Source organism: Mytilus californianus, unplaced genomic scaffold (assembly GCF_021869535.1).
Source record: "Mytilus californianus isolate M0D057914Y unplaced genomic scaffold, xbMytCali1.0.p SCAF_3, whole genome shotgun sequence".
Classification (NCBI taxonomy): domain Eukaryota; kingdom Metazoa; phylum Mollusca; class Bivalvia; order Mytilida; family Mytilidae; genus Mytilus; species Mytilus californianus.
The window spans coordinates 69,093,419-69,112,806 of NW_026262679.1; the positions used below are offsets into that span (position 1 = coordinate 69,093,419).

Here is a 19,388-nt window from a genome sequence, read left to right on the forward strand (position 1 = left end):
TCTATAAAACTTATCTGTAATTAATTTCAAAATATATAATAATTAGCAGTAAATTTCAAACTATATTTATACTGTCCTACTGAGCTTATCATCAACAACACTTAGGAAACACAAAATTTTCAAATAAATCTGTCACTCCAATTATGATTTTGTTAGTTGATAATTACCACATGTTTGTTATTTTGATAAAAGGTGGAATTTAATGCATGAATAAAACAGGATTCAATCCTTGATATACTATCTATCCATATACTTATTAATTACACCATTTCTGTTCAAAGGGAAATAACTCAAAATAAATAAATCATATAATAAGTATCACTTTTGCTACTGAAAGGTCTACAAATCAACAACGAGAACAGCTAAAATCGTGAAAATTGAACTTGACCTTCATTTAGTCACAGGAAACAACAAATCTAAATTTTAAAAGATTTCGTCAAAGCGTTTTGAACACTGTTTGGCAGCTGAATTTTAAGTATATCAACGGCATCGACCAAATGTTAGAAATATAAATGTATCCATGATTTCAAGGGAGTTTTGCATGTTTTGTTCGTTCGTTTCGTTTCTTATTTCTTACTTTCTTTGCGATTCTACTATTTTTGCGGTCTTTAAAATCAGATTCTTGCTATTTCAAAGCTTACGTGCGATCTTTTATCTGATAAGAGTTTACGTCGATAGCTTTTGCCATATAGCTCTTAACAAAGACACATTTTAGTTTAAAAAATAACTATGAAGTGTAGTTAGGAATGGCGAACTAAAAAACAATCCAAAATGACCGCTATGTAAATTAGCAAACTATCCTCTATTTTGTCATATGTACATGGTCTACGAAAAGATCAAAACAAAACGAATAAAAACGATTAAATAGTTCCTAAGTTATAAATACTTCTCAGCATTGAGAGTTTCGCTGTGATGAGACCTTCCATTAAAAGCAACAAATATAATGTTTCTTTCACTTTATCTGTCTGTCAACTTATCTTAAAACCAAGATATTTTTGGTATAAGAGCGCTTCTTTGATGAATTTTCAAGGAACCCTCCTCCGTCAAACTTTAGGGATGAGGATATATTTATAAAAGCTATTCCGAATGGTTTATTAAACTGAGCTTTCAATTTCGACAAGACTACTGGGAGGTGAATTCGATGCTGGGGAATGAAATAAAGATTGCATGATAATCGGTAGTTGATGTATTTATTTGCCTCTTCCCGCTGCTATAAAAGAGACATCAAGAACACTTGTTCGCGTGTACGTTTCAATCGATATGTGAGAAAATCTCTAACAAAACAATTATCCTGTCAAAATCGCATTCAATAACTATTTGTTAAGAATCAATTATTCTTAGAGTTAACAATAATATTTTCTCTTGTTAAAAGAATTCCTTCGAGCAATGTTGAAACACTTGCGTTCGAAAATCTTATTAGCTCAAGTAAATTTCTTAATTAGCTGAAACGTTGATTCGCTTTATGCAATAAATCACTTTTTTGATATCAACAAAGCATATAAATAACGATTTGATTGAAATAAAGAAGGAAAATATGACATAATTTTATCGTAAATATGATTTTTAATTATTCGCATATGGAATTGTACAGTTTTATTAGAGCTTTCTTACATTTTAACGAAAGGTACGAACGAACGTAATGGGAGCGTGTATTTCATTCCCACGACAACACTGAGAGTCTATTTTTAATCCGGTAAAACGGGCATTTTTTCATAAATAAATGAATCTTTGAAAATCTAAGCAGATCGCACATAAATTACGCATCTCATATCAGAAAATAAAGACAAATAGTTTACAGTACACTTACTTACGTTCGCTACGTTGCTTATCATGTTAACAACGATTACACACATTTCTGCGGGAATTGTTCAAGCCGATGATGCTTTTCTCTTAAATGTTTACACCATTATAGCGTTTTTAATTACTGATTATCTTGAAGTATGATACTCTAAATCAAACTACGAAATTCACAATTAGTTTTATAAATTAATAGGTATGCCATCATCAAATTGCCAGCATGGATTATCAAGATTTGCCAGATTATAATTAAAAAAATTACGGAAAAAAATCTGGAAGAAAGCAAAATAGATATTTTGATGAACTTTTTTTCAATTACTTAAAGATTAAAAATGAAAACAACACGTTATAATTTTCATGCGTTCGAAGTGCTTTTCTGGATTTACCTTCATCAGGAACGCTCAAAGCCGAATATTTGAAAGCCTTTAAATGTGAGCAAAAAATAATGCGACAATTGCAACCGCATCAAACAAATATGAAACGGATACTACCCCGACCACATGACAGTTAACTGGTCTTTGCCCTAGTATTCCTGATTTTATTGTCTATTTTCACCAGCAACAAGTTATATTGCAAAAAAACGGAAAACTTAGATGTTGTGGAAGGTTTAGTCGTCTCTGTCTTTGGCTTAGATGTGCTGATTATAGACCAAGGTGGAGATCCAGAATAGGTTAGGACTATGTCTGCCAAGTAGAGACACATTGGGTGCGCCCAACTCCTAACTTCGTCCTTGAGCTCTAATTATAAATCAAACACTTATAGATCATCTTGTTTTGTTCATGTACATACTCATTTTAACATCTGAATGTTTATCAACGAAAAACAATCTTGCATATACATATATATGTATGTATAATGATATTCGGAAAATGCAATGTAGCAAGGAAAGAAAATAGTGCGTCTAATATCCAATGAGATGTGAATTTGTTCTTTTTTTTATATTTTTTGACTAAGTGTACACTACACGTATTTATAAAACACACAGTTTATATGTATGAAAAAAATTGATCATCGAAAAACATAATAAAAAAAGCCAACAGTTGGCTTATGCTGATTGCAATTTAAAACCCGTAGCCCTACCCATCACTTCGGCTTGTGGATGATATGTCACTTCCTCTTCTTAGATATTGCCAATTAATTGTACCAAAAGCTTTACCCCGAATTTCAGTGAAAGTGAATACCACACCTGTTGCCAAATAAAGACCTCTTTGTAGATTTAAGAAAAGGAGTATCCCAATTTTACAAGCTCGGGCCATTCCACAAAACTAATCCCTCATTTCTGCAAGCATCGAAAAGTCGTTACCTGTATGTGTCCTTTTGTGGACAATATTTTGTTATACTGATGAACTTAATTCAGTCCAAAATATGTATGAAATATTTGCAACTGGTCTTTGCGCAACCAACCAGCAATTAGCTGATCGGATATTTGATAATACAATGCAGAACAAAGCCATTTCTTTTTATAATATATGGTGTATTAATATGACTTAGAAAAGGTTGATAGATTATTGTTTTACCCCAAATACTATCCCATTAATAATACAAGGAGACATGGAAAATCCTATTTTATCAATTATATTGTTTATTTTTATTTCATATCTATATGTATGATCTACTAGAATATTGATCTATAACTGTTTGGAGTTTATTGTTTGATGCATTATATGAAACAATAGACTTGTTATCAGCTGTGCACATAGGATTATGAAGTCCCTCAAGGGAATTGAACACCAGAATACTACTAGAAACTTTGATCAAAAGTTTAGCACGTAAAGTTCTAAAATATCCAATACACGTAAGTATGTTATCTTTATATAGTAATTTCAATATACTTATTAAGCTACTAGCATTACATTAACTAGGGAGGATATTGGAAGTGAATATCAAGTAAGCAATCTTTGGTATAACCTTTACAATGCACCTAACGGTTAAAGTTCTTCTATTTGGCAACCAAATTCCAATGTTCCTCAAAGGTAAAATATTTGCTACGATCAAACAGTCACATTGTTTTGGCTCAGAACAAAATGTCTACTGATTTAACATCTACTCGTTCATCATCGTTTACGACCACGATTTTTTAAGTCTGTTAACTGGTAAATTAACCATATGTCCTGTCTTTCCACTTTCCTAACTCCATAAAGACTGTTACCATTGTATTAAATATATATATACCGTCTTTGCCTTTCTTTACTGAACGAGCCCCATTTAGCTCCAAAAGTAAGTAGTGTTTACTAGATTTAATGGCGCATGAAAAAAATTACCATACAACTGATGTACTATTCACAGATTAAATGTTATCAAGTTCATGTCGATCTAACATTTTGCTGTTACACCACTGTCCCAGGTTAGGCCATAGGTTGAGCATGTTTGATCCCCCTATTTCTTTATGCGCCTGTCCTAAGACAGAAGGTTGTAATGCAATGGTTGTGAATGGTTCCTATCTGCGGTAATTGGGTTCCGTTCATTGCTTTATAAATCAGGCCGTTTTTCCCTCTTATGAATTCTTTAACATTTTGTCACCCAGGGTCTTTTATAGCGTATTATGCGCCATTGGTGACGTGTAAATGTTCCTTTGTTCTTTTGCCTTTGATAGATAGTTGTCTCATTGACAATCATACCACATGTCCTTGCTTTATTTAGTTCGTATACGAGTTAAATAATATTATGTATATTAACACAGTTCTTATAAATGTTATAAAATAATACTTAAGGACAAGTATCTTGCATTTATTGTATTTATAGTATGACCAGGTATAGAATTGTTTACCCGAAAATATCTCCAATCGGCCAAAAAAGAATACTATGCTATTCGATTCTATTTTACAGGTATTATTTATATTGCATGTACCAATAGTTGGTGATTGAAGTAATGCAACTATTATGCTTGTACGGTCCAAACTTGTATGTATTATGATTAACAAACGTTACATGACCCTAACATCGTTACTTTACCCGTAAGTATGAATTATGAAATGAAAGATGTATAATGCAACCTATGTTATTATTCGTGTATTGGTGAAAAATTGCGGTAGATTAGTTAAAAATTACTTAAATTATCTACAAAGCCATCAAAGTTTGGTCTGACCAATAACGATAAGCCTTTGCGTATATGTGCGAAAAATATTTTAGGAAAACAGTCGATTTTAAGTTTGACTGAAGAAAGATTCTCACTTTAATTAAAGCGTATTTAGAATATTGAATTAAGCACTTGCCATCTGCTGTCTTGCGAGTTATCTAAAACTCTTTGCATGTTTGAAACATTTCAGATGTAATTATCCAGTTAATGATTGCTGAGCCCTGGTATTAAACGACGAAAACGTTTGTAAAATTATGTAAGAGATACCTTCATTAAATAATTGAAAAGAAAACAAACCACACATTGCTAACAATGTCAGCTCCAGAAAACTACGAAATCCATTAGGTGCAACATCTAAAACTGTAACTTGAATACGTTTTAAGCAAAGAGATTACAAGAGGATCTCTTCGTTTACAGAGAAAACAGTTTGTAAATCAAATATTACACATTCTCACTCAAATGACCGTGATAAGTTTCTTTTGATATCTTAAGCTCTTATTGCTGACATGTTGGTGAACTATATAAAGATGTCGGATTTAAATCTTTTATTCTAAGAAAACATATTTTCAGTGTGGATAATATTCGTATTCTTTGTAGGGAGATTTTCTCCTAAGCAACTACTATTTTGAAAGAAGCTAGATTGATTCTTGGGCGTTTTAGGAATTTCTGTACTAACTAATCGGTGGGTGGGCTTGTTTGATATAATTTTTGTAGTATTGGCAAATGTAAGGACTTCATGCTCATAGCTCAGTCGGGTTTATTAATCTCACAACGTTTCAGAAACTATTTTAATATTATGACATATGTACACTTTTATGTGTGTTAGTCTGTTGTTTTATATGTCTGAACTCTGTCAACTTATGTGATTTAAACTTGTTGGCATTTTTGTGATATAGATTAACATTCGTATCAGTCTTTGTCTTTAGTTCTACACCGACGCACAATAAAATCTATATATTTGAAATATCGGCCGTTTAAAGTAATTATTTCAAATAGCATTTAGTTTGTAAATTTTGATCCAAAAAAATGTAACCTTTGTAAATCCCACCCAAAAAATATAAACGCTAGCAATTGTGAAATCCCACTCTAGACTTCCTAAATTTTATGCACTATAAATTTAAATGATAAAATAATTCCTATCTTTTCTCCTTTGTTTTTTGTTTTAAACTTTTATGATTCTCAGTCCATGATGGATATGTAAATGTTATTTCCATATTTAGATGCACTCCCATGTATTGTGAACCTCGTGAATCGTAGTTGTAAATCAAATGACAAAAGTGCATCCCTTTTATAGTACCTAGGTCGGTTTCTTTAATCAGAGAACCAGGGTTCATTAATGAATTTCATAAATCCTTATTGATAATAACTTTAAATCCTTTTTTCTAAGTATACTAGCAAAAGGGTTCGGATTTAATATTTCCTAAATTTATTTCACACATTCTTTCAATTTTTCCTAATATTCACTGTTAGTATCACATTTTCATGTATTTTACTTGAGGTTAAGACAATATTATTTCTAAACATATGGCCAAATTATAAATCAATCAATCAATCTTAAATCTTCAATCCTGATAGATTCTTGAAAATATTAAGTACATGAATTTCATTTTTTTCCAAAAATGTATAAGAATTACATTCTTAACCAACACTCACATTGTAATGGAAGTTATTCTGAATACTTTTATAATGAGGGGGAATATGGTTGATTTGCTTTTGTTTGGGTTCTGTTTTTTTTTGTTTTTTGTTTTTTTATTTGTTCTGTTTTAGTTTTGTTTTCGTTATGAAGACCTAAATTATGTCAAATGTTTGTTAGCAAATGTATTTGTTTAAATTTTAGTCCAATTGCCGAGTCAAGCCTTTTCTAATTGATTTTCACAGTTTATTCTAAAGTGTGTTGTTACACTACTATATCATGTGTAGGGGGTAGAACGCTCACAAACATGTGTTAACCCTCCTCATTCTTTATGTGCCTTTCCCAAGCCATGATCCTGTATGTAACTGGATTTTGTTGGTTGTTGTCATCCATAATTGTTTCGTCTATTGCTTTAGCATGAATCATGCAGGTGATTTTATCTTTTGAACTGTTTCACATTTTGTAATCCCGAGACTTCTTATAGCTTACTATAAGGTATGAGCTTTGATAATTATAGAAGACTGACATGTCAAACAAATGTAAGCTTTGTGTTTTGGGTCTTTCTGTTTGGCTAAATAACCCTTCTGATAAGGTCTGGTAAGATTGTTGTAAGTGATGTTAGGTAAACGTTAATGGGAGAGCAGGTTTTAATGAATTTTTCATGAAGTTTCTTCATAAATTCAAATGAAAAAGAACTTTATATTGTTAGACCAACTAATTTCTGCCAAAAGCTAAGGTGGAAACATTAGAATCTTTCGTTACATATAGTATTCGGTCAGATAATCTGCGAATTCGACACATATCTTACATTCTGGCGCAACGGACATGAGTTCTTCTACAAAACAATCAGATACATCTGTATCATCTAGAAATGCTATGTCGAATGAAGTGTAAATGCAAAATACTTTTACTGTTCATAATTTTAGTATGGTTAGTATTATTCAAGCAGGTAAGTTTTCGCTATAATGGACTATATGTCTGCGCTCAAATGTCCCCTAGTAGTTCAAAATATTTCGCTAAAATATACTGCGCCCATATCACACTGAAAACCGCTGCTGTTGAAGGGTGCTAGAACTATCCCTAGTTTGATAGTTTAACACTTTTAATTATTAATTTGGTGGATCCTAAAACATTTACGTTCTATTGATGACATAACAATAGAATGTACCGTCATATTTATTTTTTTCGAGAACATTATATTTACAGATAACATGCTGATTATGATTGTAAATGTTTGAATGTGGTATCTGAAACCGTTTAACGTACATGTAGCTTTCGTTTGAATGCAAGGTGAAGCCCATTATGCAAATTAAAGTCAGCTAAGCTAAGTAAGATCATATATAACAGATATGTTCAGGAAGAAGTTCATTATTTTATATCAATCAAACGGAAATTTAATCATCAGCATCATTTCATTTTTTTAAGAAAAATCTATAGATTGGTAATTGGAGGTTTGTTAATTTTCAGACAAATTTAAGAACTTTTTCGCCGTTTTGTCTGCTTTCTATACAAATGTGCATCTGTTTGAAAGAATTAGTTCAATAATATTTCGATTTTCAGTTATAGTGCAACGAAGTAAAGTTGTATTCAAAATTTTACCAAACTCTGTGACATAGCCCATTTACTGTACCTCCACATTAAGACATCTTTCTGTCCTGATTAGTGTGGAAGAAAAAGTAAGATAACAAAAATACCGAACTCCAAGGCAAATTTAAAACGGAAAGACCTTTATCAAATGGCAAAAATAAAAGCTCAAACACATCAAACGAATAGAAAACAACTATCATATTCCTGACTTTGTACAGGCATTTCCTTATGTAGAAGACCAGATATCCGAGATTAATGATGTTTTGGTTTATACAAATGTTCCTTATCGAAACAAAATATCAACATCTGATGAATTTTCTAAAAGACAATGTTTTATAATAAAGTATATAAAAAATTATGGAAGGTTAAATTGTTCCATGTGATACATTAATTTCTAATTTTTGGCTTGAAAGGGCTTTGTATATAGAATACACGTAAACAAAAAATATTAAACTACATGATATATCGAAAAAAAAAACACAATTTCAAAATACCTGAGACTTACATGAAATGTAGGTTTATAATATTAATAACATATATAGGGGTGCTGGATAAATGTGTATAATACAAAGCCTGGGCAAAAAGCAGAAGGGTTACAACAGTTGAAGCTGGACGCAAGTCACATACTTAATATGAATAAAAGGAAACACTTACCAACTTATAATAAGTTCAAAATGAATTTTAAACTATTGTCATAAAAATACATACCTGTACATAGAACATAAATATCCAACAAAGAATACTGTTGTTTCATATCTAAATCAGGTTTTTAATATCTTTAGACTTAAATCCAATTCATGCTAGTAAAATTTTATAATATCACGGCCTTTGGTTTCGATTCACAAAATCATGAGTGATATGTACTTTTTAAATCTGATATGCGTCGAATGCACGTGTTTCTTCATTCTGAAAGTAAAAAATGTGATTTTCATCATTAATCTCTGTCAATTATTTTGTAATTTATATACCCAGGTAATATAGTAACATAATTACATCGCGATGACCGTGAGGGCATTCCGATGTATTGTTGCCACAGAGATTTCTACTTACGTAACTTTCGTTTTTGATTGGTAACCGATCTATAAATACGCGGACATTATCGAGTGCAAAAGAACATTCCTTAAAGCTTGTTATAGATTCATTTCTTTAATGAATACTCATAAAAATATTGTTTTTAGAACATAAATTAATAATATGAAAATGTTTTGTCGTTAGAAATATATATATATAAGTAAAAAATCATTAACATCTATGCACACGTACAGAAAAATTGTGTTAACGCATGCGGAAGAATATCTCAAGAACGTTTTGCGGGAAAATATGAATGCCTGCTCAAATCCAATCTATTAGAAAAATCGAATTATTACAGAAGAGTGTCCACCATGCATTTGCACTGCACTATTATTAGAATAGTATAATAGAATGATATACAAATGGATGAAAATTATATATACATGTAACTGTTATATACAAATATTAATATAATATTAATACAATATTATAGTTATTACGGTGAGGTTGAATTCCCTGTCATTTAGTCATCACCGACGCACGAACTTGTCTCAGAAAAAATATATCTCTGTACATTAACCTCACTTTCAGGTATAGAGATGTGATTTACTTTCTGAAACAAGTGCTTGTGGCCATCCACAAGAACTTGCGGTCATCCGATGTTCAGTACTTCAGTACTTTGATTTTATGTACTTATAACAAGTATTACACGATTAATTTTCTGTACAATATTGCAGAAACTATTTAATAGACGTATTTTCTTATAATTATTTAGGCTGTAGTATAAGTAATAGCAGTAGAAGTAGAAGTTTGTTTAATTGATATATCATTATTCAATAGAATTTGAACATGCATGAAATATTTGCCACTGGACAACCAACAATCAATCAATCAATAGAATCCACTTTGACTAAGAGAGAAAAGGAGTATTCGCCTTTCCCTCTTGAAGTCTAGAAGTCGTCACATTTTCCTTTGCTAAATTCTTTAAATGAAGCCATAAGCCATATCTTTTAAGATGTCCATGTATATATTAACAATACATGGACTATATGTAGGACGCTAAAGTGCGATGATACTCTAAAGTGCGATGGTCACGCTAAAGTGCGATGGTATACGCTAAAGTGCGATGGTGTCAAGCGCTAAAGTGTGATGGGTTTTTTAAGTGCAATTATATGACACGCAAAAGTGCGACAATACAATACACTAAAGTGCGATAGTATAGCACGATAAAGTGCGATAGTATAGCACGCTAAAGTGCGATGGTGTAACGGGAATGGGGCCAAAGCAATGTTTTGCGTTTGTTGCTGTGTTGCTATTAGTTTATTATTATGTTTATTAATCAAGACGTTGTCTTTCTCTTTTGATTTGTTTTACACTGGTCATTGTGTGGCCCTGTATAGCTTGCTATGCGGCGTGGGCCAAGGCTCCACGTTAAAGGCCGTACAGTTATTAGTTGGATATATCAACGACATTTGGTCTTGGGTGGATATTTGTCTCATTTTTTTTTTACTTAAAGTACAATAGTTGTCAAAAAAGTGTAATGGTTACATTGCATTTAGCTAGTATATACTTTAAGAACCTGTCTTGCGCCAGGAAACTAATTCAGTGGTAGTCGTTTGTTGCTGTATTTCATATTTGTTTTCCGTTTATTGTTTCGTATATAAATCATGTTTTACGCTGGTCGTTTTGTGGCCCTTTGGTCTTTATAGAATACTATGCGGTGTTAGCCAATACTAAAGGCATGCGGTAACATATAGTTGCTTACAATAATGACATTTGGTCTAGGATAGAGAGTTGTCTCATTAGCAATTATATTATGATACTACACCTCTGGTCGTTAGGTTACAGTTGACATATATCCATATCTTTAACAGAAATGACGAACCATATTGTAAAAAAAAATGTTTATAGAATGATTCCATCAGAAAGTAAAAAAGTAGGGATTACAAACATAGAAGGAGCTGCTAAATTAAATTTGGACGAATTAAATTCCTCAACGTCCAAGTGAGCCATCTCCAGAATCTTTTTTTCCTCTTTAGTTAAAATACATTTTGCAACCTTAACATACATAGTAGAAATACTAGAATTATTTCAGTATAAATGATCAAATGGTCATGCGTATGATCGTCCTGTATATGCATGTGATATTTGCCACTGTACGTTCAACAAGCAAATATTAGTTTACATTACTTTATTAATTTATTTTACCGAACTACTGGAAAATGTGATTTTCAAAGTGTCTCATACCCAGCGTCACTTTTACGGTAACAAGGCTGTTCATTTTTGTTGATTTCCATTGTTATCGGGAAAACACATTTTAGCGTATTGAGGCATCGGACTTTATCGTGTTCCATTTAATAGCACAGACCATCGCGCTTTAGTGTATCAAACCATAGCACTTTTCGTAGACCATCGCACTTTAGAGTCCTACATATATATTGAAGATACCCTACATCTCTTTTTATTCACGAATAACTCATTAAGAGCGTATTCACTATTTGTCTGATTTAAAATTCATTTTAAGGGCACTCTCTGGTGTGATAAGTCATTTATCCCATCAAAAATATATTTTGCAACCATTAAATTGGATAGCCAGTAAATACACTCTTCATATTTTACTCAAAATTGTTTAGTAAATTCTTCTTCTTGTAATAAGTACACCAGATGAACAGAGTTCCAAAGTTTTCAAAGAAAAAAGAAAGTGCAAAAGTCTGTTAGTATTTAAAAGCAGTTATATCAAATGCATTCAAAATTTTCACAACATGTTAAACATGTGCTGCGGTCTGGTAACATCTAATGTGGTTTGTTGTTTAGTTAATATTATGCAAATTATACGACTTTCATTCATAAACTTACTTGATTTTTTTTAAAATTGTGTGTTCATAATGTTATACAACAATTATGTGCATGGTCTGCGATTCAGAAACTATTTCGCATATATATATTAAAATCGAAACATGACAAATCAAGCAAACTATAAGAAATCGAAATTGCAGAAAAACTGTCGCTAGTGAAAGAATTATTGCCTTGTATTTGGCTTGGTACAAGTATTGCCACAGCCAAAAAGTAAAAACTAAAGGAATTGTGAGCAACGATCACAACTTGATACCCCGCCCCAACATACAGCTAAAGGAAAGCTATCATTTGCCTAGGACCCACCCACCCCAAACAAATCAGATAAAAGCAAAACAGAAGGTGCACAATGACATTAAATGTTAAAAGATTCTGAGTTCCAATAATTCTACTGAGGGATGTAGAGCGAAGCCCCAAAAATAGTTTGGACCAGAAACCGAAATAGGAGGTGCACAATATCATAATATGGTAAAGATTCTGAGAAAGTTTCTTGAAATTATGACAAGAAATTAACGCGGATAAGCGGATATGACAAAGTCAATGGTATGCCAAATGTTAACCCCAAATATAATTCGAATAAAGATGAAAAGGTACATAAAATAAGTTAAATTTGTGAAATTTCCACAAAATTATGTCTAGCGATTCAGGAGCAGTTGCAGATACAAATGCGGAAACGAAGCTATACATTGCCCACTTTTAAAAGCACGGTATAAAAACCCTGTTAGATTCGTGCAATGATAACTATAGTCCTCTGCAGAGAACATTGTTGAGGTCAAATAAGTGTTATATATAATAGATCATTCGAAACTACTTCTGAAATTTTTTCGCAGTCTTAGATCTTTAGATACCAGAATAATTTGTAGTCTGTAATTTTACCGATTGTGTCCTATTCCCGATTGTGATATTTTGACGGAGGATGGGTTCGAATGGTGGGTAATGCATACATAGCAGGAGACGTGTACCCTTTCGCCGCATCCGGTCTCCTTTCTTTTTTATTTCATTCGATTCCCTCAGTTTTAATTAGTTTGTTACCTTGATTTGTCTTCTAAATCGAATTATGAGATTGGAACATCGGTTAACTATTGTTGCCTTTATATACCATATTCAAAGTTAGATGCCATTTCAGTATTTGACGCAAGTTACTCATAAGTATGACACGCGTTTTATATGTTCACTAAGAGGCGGAACAGGGAGAGGAGCCAATTTTCCCCCACAATTTTCATGCAAGAGGTTTCCAAAAAATAAAGATACTTTCTTTGCCTTAAACTCTGGCAAAATGTCCTATTTGCAAATTACTATCAGGAAAACATCTTTCCTTTACAAGATGCAGATTGGGTGTGTGTTCAAAGGCACTTTCTTTATAGCAAACTACTGTGATAACAATAAAAACACACATTGAAAGGGGAAACCCTCTTAGCCATGTAATGAACAATTTGTACAAAATAAAAACATCAACTAGTGATAACTCCCCTAATTACAGATAATCTGTGTCCAGAAATAATACATAAAAAACATAAACCACTCATCTGAACTGTAAAACTGATAACCCCCTTTTTGGAAGATTTATTCATTTCCACGAGAACAAATGCATATGAGCTGTAAAACGAATTAAAATGGACTCAAAATTGATGCAAGAGAAACTTCTATCATCACCCAATAGTCGTCAGAGGCAAGCAATATTGTCTTCGCTGTTATTTATTTAATCAACTAAATCTGAAAGTTCAAGAAACAAGAAAAGCTCGGCGAGGATCTTTGTCTCTCTGTTTCGTAAGCACATACAAATAAACTTTACATTTTTTCGACGCTATACGTTTGTCGTATATATGAAAATAAGAAGATGCGATATGATTGCCAATGAGATAAGTTTATTATAAATCTCCAGAGACCAAATGATGTGAGCAAAACTTTTACCTGTAATGTTAATTGTTGGGTTTTTTTCCAACATGCATGTAGTTATATCATGCTGAATGTATTTCGCCATTTGTATCATATTTTTTTTATGATATTTCACGTAGTTTCGGCATTATCACAATGGAACAGTTGTTGAAACAATCTCTGAACAAAATGTCTAGAATACATGTAAGCAAAAAAATATTTTGTCAGAGGAAACGTTAGTCTCAGCAATTATTTGTCTGCCAGTATTTTTTTTTCTCATGGCGTAAATGAAGACGTGAAATATCCGTGTGAATCAAGTCTTTATTTTAGTTTGTATTCTATTTAATTTTTTTTATCTTTGAAATGTAACTTACTATATATAGTTATAAGTCACATTTACAGTTGCACGTCACCTGGTCACTATGCACAATTGGCAGTTACAAAAATAAAGTAAAAAATTCAATGTGCGATGGTTGAATTTGCATAAAACACGATGCATTTCCGATAAGCTGAAATCTATCTGAAAGTAGGTGGCGGTAAAAATAAACTTTAATTGATGATTACTTAGACTTCACTGGATTAACGAGGATCATATTTTGATTTATTTATGTTATATTTATTTTGTCTGTAGCTATCACTTAACGAGAAACATCGGATTCAAAAGCTTTATGCTAAGTTCAAAGATTGCTTCAATATCTTCAAAATACTTTGTGAAAATGTTAGAAATCAACAAAGCTACTTTGATGTTAACTACAAATATCACATGTTTAGTTTGCTTCAAAGCACGTATTAAAGGGAATCCTATTCCAAAATAAAACTCTTTTGTTTTCTTTATACCACAATAGCATATATATCATATTGTTTTGAACAGAAATATCAAAGATACAAATCAGTTGATAGTAATGTACAATATACCTTCATATATCTGTCATACTTAACTATTAAAATATATTTATTTTCGAATAAAGAACCAATTAAAGGCACAATGGTTTTTAATTTGAAACAATATCTAAAACACATTACGGAATATTTAGCAACTGTTTAATCATATAAAATCTGTTGAATTGCTATTACTTAAGGTCTCGTATTAAGAGCTCAATGATCATTACAAACATTAATATTTCCCATGCGACTGGTTACATGATAGAAGCAGAACTTAATGCTAGTATCTGATCGAGTTAACAAAATAGAGGAACTCCGCTCCGTATAAAAAGCAATGGCTATCAACCAAATACCGTGACCGCTTTGTAATAAATATAAAACAAGAAATTGGAAAACAAATCTATTGTTAAGGAAGCAAGCATAAGTTTGTTGGAAGATATCAGATTCCCAATTGTGCAATTAATTCGAAAAATCTTACGTATTATATCCCGAAGAAACATTTAATCTGAAAATAAATAAAACATGTTTATTGCTTGATTAATTAAATGTCATTTACACGTCAGAAACATAAGGGAAAATGGATAAACGACGTCTTATAAAGACATTTAGGGGACAGACTTTTACATTCAAAGTAATATGTAAAGTCAAGAAGGTGTTCCGAAGTAACTGTAAAACGGAATAAATACAATCTTTGTCTGACTAAATGTAAATAATCATGGCAAGGGAGAAAAATCATACTTGTTGGAGAAAAATATTACAATACAAGACTACTTACACTAGTTTACAACACTGTATACATCGAGGCTCTTGAGTCTCGAGTGCACACTCAATTAAGGCAACACATTCAATTTGCGTGTTACTAAACATTTTTGAAGGTCAACAGTTTCGACTTATTCTGTATTCATGTTTTTTATTAGATCTTCTTCCCACCTCAGAAAAAATTCTTCCTGCTACATGTAACAGAGAATTGGTGATGAAATAACACATTATTAATATTCTCATCAAACTAAGAATTGTAAATATTTTACTTTTGCAAATAAAATGAAATTGTAGACGTATGGAAGGTGCAACCTAAAATAAATCGTCTAACCTTTAATGCAAAAACATTACCCAACAACTTAAAGCTTTCTTTTATATTGTGTCATTGCCAAAATCAATCATTCAGTCAATTCTTTCACCGTTGTATTTTTATACGTCAAACAAAATATTCGCCTCTTAAGAACTAGAATTAACAATTAACAATTATTTTAGATGAACTGATCTTAACTAAGATCTCAATTACACACAAGTTGGATCAATTATGCTTTATGTGATTTTTACATCGCGATGACCGTGAGGGCATTTCGATGTATTGCTATCGCCTATATTTCCATTACGTAACTTTCGTTTTGGGTTTGTAACCGATCTATTAACATGATAAATACGCGGATATTAACGAGTGCAAACTAACATTCCTTATCGTTTGTTATAAATAAATCTCTTCAATGAATACTGATAAAAATATTTTTGTTTAGAACATAAATTGATAATATGAAAATGTTTTGTCGTTAGATATATATATATAAGTAAAAAATCATTGATAATATCTATGCACACGTACCGAAAAATTGTGTCAAAACATGCGGAAGAATATCTCAAGAATCCCGGCAAGGACCGGTAACTCTGTAATTGTTTTTGCGGGAAAATATGAATGCCTACTCATATCCAATCTTTTAGAAAAATCGATTTTTTTACAGAAGAGTGTCCACCATGCACTTGCACTGCACTATTATTAGAATAGTATAATAGAATGATATACAAATGGATGAAAATTATATATATATATGTAACTGTTATATCAATATAATATATAACAACAAACCAGTGTCATGATACTGATTTGTATCACTACAATATAGTAGTTATTACAGTGAGGTTGAATTTCTTGTCATTTATTCATCATCCACGCACGAACTTGTCTCAGAAAAAAATATATCTCTGTACATTAACCTCAGTTTCAGGTATAGAGATGTGATTTTTTTCTGTGACAAGTGCTTGTGACCATCCACAAGAACTTGCGGTCATCCGATGTTCAGTACTTCAGTACTTTGATTATCTATGCCAACTTAATTTTGTAATATAGTGTATTGCCCTCGTGAATTTGTAACTTTTTTTCCTAAACAATTTCATGGCTTCTTGTTCGATAATTTTATATTCTATAAACAATGGCCAAAAACAAGACATTCTCATCTTAATACAACAAATAACACTGTAAAAATAAAGCTAAGGAAACCAAACTCACAAAAGTATAGTGCTTTGAGTGTTTCGATGTTTAAAATATGCGAAAATACGCAAAAATACTTCCTCATACATAGACACAAGAACTGATACAAAAATAGCTGTTGTGTCATTGTAACATGTATAACATCCGAATGATGGATGATATTGGTGTTAAATTTGACAATAGTAAGTCAATGATATTACAGTTGTTTTTCATTTGTTTTGAATGAATCTATTTGTGTGCTCGTATTTTTTGTTGTGTTTTTTTCCTTTTCTTTCAAATACTGCATTGACGTACATTTATTTTTTTTTTAATTTTGCACGATATTGATTATAAATTTTATTAGTTAATAAAATCTTTATATTTGCTATTTATGCTCAACAAATTTAATACAAAATGCCATCGAAGTTTTTAAAGAATATTGACAAAATCTACAAAATGATAAGCATCTGTTATTAGATCTTGCTCTTTGTCTGTAAGAATTTTCATTCTTTTTTTTTAATATGTTTGCAATAATAATGCCTTTTAAGGATCTAATTGCTCATTCATAACAAAGAATGTCTGCCACGAAACATATTATTTGCTTAAGGTAACTTAATTCCTGATTTGTGTTTGATAATAATTGTCTGGTGGTCTTAGTTTATACATCTAGTACAAACGAATGTTACATTGGATTTGTTATTTCTCAGGAGGTATTTCCAACATAAATCTGCAAAGTATTATTTCTAGATATAATACTGTTCTCTACATCATTTTACATGTTAAGCCAATGTTGTGGTTCAAGATATATTTGGTCTCGTTGTGTTTTAACAATAAAATTAAGGCAATAGTAATCGGTACCTTTTAATATATATATTTGAAAGTTAGTAACATCTTCCCAAAAACATCCATAAATATAAACATAAATGAACACTACATCTGTCACGAAGAACTCATCGACCTGATTTATGAAAAAAATACCAATTAAGGTAGATAGGGTGTCTTCCTTCATATTGGATTTTGAAATACAAGAAAACAATCGGTCTAGATCTTTAATAAAAGGTGCAAATTTTGAGAGTAGTAGGTAATTCATGTGTAAGAATTTTCATTTCAATCGAGAAAATGACATATTTTATCATATTTATGTTTGTATTTTACAGAAAAACAGAATACTTTTGTTTGATTCTATTTTTTCCAACTTTGCCACATAAGGGGAGGCAACTCAAAAGTAAGGGCAGATAATTCAGATAAAGTTACTTTTACAATAGAATGTGTTAAGAATTTACCTATTTTATTATGTAGCAAGAAAACGGGTCCCGTGACCCCATTTTTTCTTTTTCTTATCTGAAAGCATACTATTAGAGCTATCTTCTCATATTTTATCTCAAAATTCTATGGTGTAGTTTTCGTTTTATGGCAGAAAATAGGGTTTTCCATGCATAATTTATACAAAATCTGTCAATTTTGCACAACCTGAAGCGTGAAAATAAGCCCCGTGACCCATTCTTTTTATTATTATTTTTTAAACAGCATGATATAAACTACATTTTGGCAAATTATTAAAAAATTCTATGGATTATAATTTAGACACCCCATATACCTTAACGCAAAACATTTATGACGGTCGGAAACCAAACGACAATCACATATGACAGGCTCGTGGTTTGGGACAGGCATATAAAGAATGTGGTGGGAATATACATGTTTATGGGCGCTAAACCATCCCCTAACCTGAGACAGAGGTGTAACAGCATTCAAGTTATATCCTGCAAATATATTTTATACTAAATTCTTATTCAAAATAAAAGCGCACAATTTGCTTACGCGCAAAGTTTCTCAGATCTTGATCTTATTTTTGTAAAACATATGTAACCTACAATTTTAAACACCCACCAAACTGTTACCTTATTGGATATGCAAACAAAAAGCATACAACTCTAAAACGGAACCATATTCGCGGTTTATCTATTTAATAGATTTTCAAATTCAACATCTTTAATTGACTGACTGGTTGATAATTAAGTCTTAACGTCCAGGAGAAACTTTTTCAAACACATTCATGAAGAGAACACGTTAACGTAAATCCATCAGACAGGTTCTGGAAAGTGGTTTGGTTGGATTAAAGAGCGGAAATGGAGACAGCCGCTGGAAAATCAGGGTATTATGGATAGTGGCAGATATTTAGCCTTAAAATATATGATAAGTCAAGAGATGACAATATGTCTATACCCAAATCAACCCTTGGTGTAATCAGTACACAAAACATCCTTGGATAAAACCTTTTCGTCTATTTTTTCTTATTTTATATTTCTGGTAAATAAAAATAAAAACTGATTTATTACTCCAATTCATACTTTCAAGAAACCCTTAACATGTAGTTTCCACATTTGCAGACTTTTGTTTTCAGACACTTTTACAGCCTCATCTTATTGAAA

At 31.6% G+C, this 19,388-nt stretch overlaps 1 protein-coding gene across 2 annotated transcripts in view; it reads right to left on the reverse strand.

Annotated features, from left to right (window-relative positions):
• LOC127734975 (limbic system-associated membrane protein-like) overlaps positions 1-19,388 on the reverse strand; it is a 57,269-nt gene that overhangs the window by 11,661 nt on the left and 26,220 nt on the right. For both annotated transcript variants that reach the window (XM_052245029.1, XM_052245028.1), the window contains exon 2: positions 8,802-8,999. In XM_052245029.1, coding sequence (XP_052100989.1) covers positions 8,802-8,847 — 46 coding nt within the window. In that variant the 5' untranslated portion in view covers positions 8,848-8,999. The remainder of the gene's footprint in view (positions 1-8,801; positions 9,000-19,388) is intronic.